The 5,097-nt window shown below is 35.8% G+C and overlaps 1 protein-coding gene across 1 annotated transcript; it reads right to left on the bottom strand.

Moving 5' to 3' along the window:
- Nucleotides 1-4,176, bottom strand: LOC117420619 (G-protein coupled receptor 26). Its single transcript, XM_034034111.2, has 3 exons — nucleotides 3,105-4,176; nucleotides 2,473-2,586; nucleotides 1-942 (listed from the first exon to the last, which is right to left on the bottom strand). Exons 1-3 carry the CDS (start codon nucleotides 3,770-3,772, stop codon nucleotides 705-707), a joined length of 1,020 nt encoding a protein of 339 aa, XP_033890002.2. The 5' UTR covers nucleotides 3,773-4,176; the 3' UTR covers nucleotides 1-704.
- Nucleotides 4,177-5,097: the final 921 nt, after the last annotated feature.

The raw sequence follows: 5,097 nt of genomic DNA, 5'->3' as shown, positions 1-5,097 counted from the left end.
TGGATTTTGGACCACATTAAATGTACACAAGAAATCACATTGGTAATTAAATCCATTGGTTTGACTTCCAATCGTTTTATTAAGAAGCATTACTATATACAGGTATGTGGCAATAATTAACCCAAGTAAAATCATGTTACCAAACTAACAGTCTATAAGTTACTAAAATTTTTCACAAACAAAACTATGCAATGTAAAACAATGTTTTTAATTTGGTAAAGCATTTGAAACAAATAAGGAAATAAATAAATAGAGAGACAGGACAATGGTTATGTGCTAGGTATCTTAAATTTGGTCTAGCTTTGATCCACATAAGGAAGCCACCCTAAGGGACATAGGATACAATTGGCCAGGTTGGGTATGGATGTACTCCATTGTTCTGACTCTAGAATCCCTCATACTTTAAAATAAAAATATATACATAAAAATAATCTTGTCATAAATTTCAGTGCAAAATAAATTATAACATAAACATCTTTATATACAGCCATATGTTATAAACATAACCGCAGTGTAGGAATACAAATACATTTTATTTATTACATCCATTTTAATTTATTGACGAACTGGCAGTACATTCAGTAAAATAAGCTTTAATATGAGAAATCAAAAGTTGCCTTTGGCTTTTCTTTGAGTTTGTGTAACGCTGAAACAAATGAGAGTGCATTTAAATAGGTAATCTCTTGCAATAGACCTTTGTATATTCAGTTCCCTCGCTGGAAGCAGTAGTCATTCTCAGTGTCTAAAGAGCTGTTATGACCCGATGAAGGATACAAATCCCTTTTAAGCATCCTGTTGATGATGTTGATCAAGACCTTCTTGTACTGTTGACACAGCAGGGAATACACAAAGGGGTCTGATGCTGCCTTGCTGTATGTGAGGCACTTACTTATAATTCCCCAGTGGTAGTTAATTGTTACAAATGGAAGAAGTTCTATTAACCTGAGGAAACACAATGGATGTGCATTAATAAAACACGGGGGGGGGGGGGGGGGGGCACAAAGCATCTACCAACTTCCTAAGAAGAAAACAAAGAAAACACAATGTTTAAAAGCTTTAAAAAAAACATTCTGAAGGTTTTAAGGTGGTTGTTTATTGATAGTTCTGCCACGTTAGCAGTTTGTTTTTTACATAACAGGGTGGTAAACTCTTCTTCTTCTTCTTCTTCTTCTTCTTCTTCTTCTTATTATTATTATTATTATTATTATTATTATTATTATTTTATCAGGTTTCAAACCGTTGGATGGTTCTGGAAATAAGAGCTGTTGATCAGTTCAAAGCATCTGTATGGTTATCTAATCTTTAAAACATGTCAGTACATGTTGCTGAGTCTCCCAGTAGTTTGTTCTTCACAAAGGTATGCATGGATGTAAAGAGTAATACAGAGTAACACTGGAAATTAGTAAAGGACACCAGGGTCCAGGGAAGATAAACAGGCAGTTGAAGAGAGCACTATGTTTATCATGGCTTGTAGGTACAGGAAGATTTAAAGTTGAAAAAGCCTATTTTTATTTTAATATAGTTTTTTTATTATTATTATTAATGATCACTTTTCATTGGAAATCCCCTCCAATACTATAGGACAATACATATGTGGCTCATAAATTACATAGTGATTCCTGTTCACAAAACATGAACTCACACTTTATTTAAACACTGTTATTTTTAAGGCTGTACAAACATAGTGTTTGATAGTAATTGACAGTATGGGCAGCAGTGTAGAGTAGTGGTTAGGGCTCTGGACTCTTGACCAGAGGGTCGTGGGTTCAATCCCAGGCGGGGGGGGACACTGCTGCTGTACCCTTGAGCAAGGTACTTTACCTAGATTGCTCCAGTAAAATCTCAACTGTATAAATGGGTAATTGTGTGTAAAAAATAATATGATATCTTGTAACAATTGTTAGTCGCCCTGGATAAGGGCGTCTGCTAAGAAATAAATAATAATAATTGAGACGATAAAGGCCCAACCCTCATTGGATATCACAGAGACTTGTTTAATGAATAACTAAACTTTTTAAAAAATTACCTTTATACAAGAGATTGTTTAAAAAAAGTGAATTGGACCTATTATATTATTATGTACCATATATTGTTGCGTAGTTGTACAAAAAAAAACTGCGAATGGAGTAATTGGTTCTGTAAAACACACAACATGCATCTCCCTGTTCTGTCAAAATATGCAAGACAGCTGATCTGATACCATTTTGTAGCTGGAAGGCAGATTGTAGCCATTGGTTTGGCAGGTCATTCTTTATATATGATTTCAACCCCAAGTGTTCTGTCCAATGTTGCAATATATCTCATAAAAAAGTGGCATGTTTATTTTCTAATGCAGACTACAGTATGGCATGCTGTAGTTGTTTTCCTGAGCTAAGGACCTATTGCTTCTTTAAATAGGCATTATTAAAACATACTATCTTACTATAAGCAAGTATTTACATAAATAATACATCCTTGACAGCTTGCACTCACCTCGTGATAACGTAAGGGGCGAAGCAGATAATAAAAGAACCGATAAAGATGCTGATCTTTTTTGTCGCCCGCTGTCTTCTCCTTTTTTGTTCCACAAGACATCGCTGTTTAACACTGAAAACAAAACACAATTGAATAAGTAAATATTCTATTATAATAATGGCATTATATAGTTTTGCAGCAATGTAAGGGTTAACAAATGGTTAACAACTTGTTATGTTGGCAGTAGCCTACTATTATTATTATTCTAAAACATTATTCTGGACGCTGTTTATCATACAAAACTTTAACTAATTTATAGAAATCTGTTTTGATGTTGGTATTATTTCTCAACATGCTAGAACGGGTTTGCTCTATTCATCACGCGATTGGAATCCGTGTCTTCTCTCAACGCAAAATCGTATGCATCAGATAAGTCATTTATTTATAAAATAGTATTTCCTAATTCGAGTATTATGCAGTTATCTAGAATACCTGTCTACATTTATTTTCGATCCGTAATTGTCAGGTATGCAATGGTGTTTACTTTGTTAGGATATAGGCAAAAGAGCATATTTCTTGTAACATGTCACACCATAACTTAACAGAAACCACCAACGCGTTGCTTAAAGGCTATTAATCAGTTGAAATACCTTGGGTGAATATCAACCAGCAAAAGCAGAGTCTGCATGGTAATGATGTCTATCCTCTTGCAATGAAATCGTGCTACCTTTAAAACCTTTAAGTACGTGAAGCACAATATTAGAAGAGAAAGCATGAAACTGGTAGCATGGAAAACGATGGTGAGTACAGTAAACTTTCTCTTTTCTCTTTCTTCTTTTAAATATAAGGTGCAGGATGCATAAATGTGGTTGTAGCCAACCCAAGAAAAAAGCAGGGAGACGAGGGAGAAGGTAAGGGAGTGGATCCACGAGTAGCCCATCATGATCACTGCGTCCTTGTATCTCATTTTGGTGGAATAGCTCAGGGGAAACACCACAGCAATCCATTTGTCTATACTCAACGCTGCCATGCTTAGCATAGTGTTTGTAGTCAAAAAAGTATCCAGAAAGCTTACCGCTTGGCAGATGAACTCGCCAAAGGGCTGTTGGTTTTTGACAATCCCTAGCAAGGTGGATGGCATGTTCAAAACAGTAATAAGTAAATTGCAAAATGATAAGTTCATAATAAAAATACCTGCCACTTGTTTGCGGATTTCGGTGCTGTAGATAAAACATAGGAGGACCAGTAAGTTCGATAACAAGGATACAACCATGACAACGACAATGAACAGCGCAAAGAGAATTTCTGCCAAGTCCATCTCTCAGTTGTAAATTGACACCGCGTGGATGATCTTAACGCGGCAAAAAATAGTATGAAAATCTTGCCTCCTACACGTCACTCCGTTGATTCCGTTTTTTACTTTTCATGCTTTTATTCCGACAATCTGTTTTCCCACAGACCATGAAAAGCGATTCTGACAACTCTGCTTGCCAACAGGAGCTATCCAGCGTTCTGAAACCGAGAAAGAAAGCGCAGCTTCAAACTGCGTAACAATTGACCACCAAGATTTGCCAACTCTCTTTTAATACAGAGTCTCTCTCTTTATGTCACAAGCATATAGTGGCGTTCCAAGGTTTTGACCAGATAAAGTTACCTTCTCTATAAAAAGAAAAGGCGCTGATACGTTTTATACATTAAATAATATGAGGAGCATGGGGAAATCTCTGTCACACATTCATCGCTCCCCGTGTGCACAGGTGTCATGCGCACGTCGTTTTGAAAAACAGCAAACGCCACAAATCTTCATGCACTTTTAATGAGCGCATAATTTAATAGTAAAACGTGCTAATGTGACGCTCTCGTGGTATAAATTGGAGAAAAAAGACAAGTGAACTGACAGGTCAATATTCAGGTCGCTGTTATTATTTTAGATAGCTTTTCAATCGGTCTGAAATTTTGCATAAATACAGCATAAACATTTTATGGATTGTAGGAAGTATCCAAGGAACACGGGGAACATGTATTTCAGACAGATAATGACAATGGAATAATTTCAATTAAAAAAAAACAGAGCCTTGCTCTCTGTTCTTAATACATTTTATAAAAAAAACCTGATGAATAGGTATGACGAATTTGTATACCTAGTCATCTTGTTCTGCATTGACATGGGCAGGCGTCGGTCACAGAACCAAACATTGAAGGCTATAGCTACAGGGCAAATTAGCAATGCTCCTCAAAATCATTTGTAGGTAGGATGTGTCTTTAGCATTACACATTTTAAAATACAAATTTCTTTTTTTTTTACACCATAATGCCCTCATTACTTGCACAGTATTTACAGGCTGATTACAAATCTTGTTATACCAAGCACAGTTTTGTATGAATTATACCATTAATTATGTGTTGCAAAGGATCTGGTAAGATTTAAAATGCAGCTTCTTTACCATGCAAATAACATACAAATTAAGCTACACAATGCCTTACCAGTGAATACCAGTCTTCCCTTCTCACAGTACAGCATGTACTCACTAAAACCAAGGGTTTGGTTCATTCCAGGATAAATATAGATTGAATAGAACACTACAAAGAGACTTTTGCCATATTTGGGGTAAAAACAATGACGTATATTTAGTTTCCTTCTCT

The sequence above is a fragment of the Acipenser ruthenus genome, chromosome 1 (genome assembly GCF_902713425.1).
Source record: "Acipenser ruthenus chromosome 1, fAciRut3.2 maternal haplotype, whole genome shotgun sequence".
Taxonomy (NCBI): Eukaryota; Metazoa; Chordata; class Actinopteri; order Acipenseriformes; family Acipenseridae; genus Acipenser; species Acipenser ruthenus.
The sequence above is the reverse complement of the archived record's forward strand: the minus strand, read 5'-3'. Positions and strand labels throughout refer to the sequence as shown.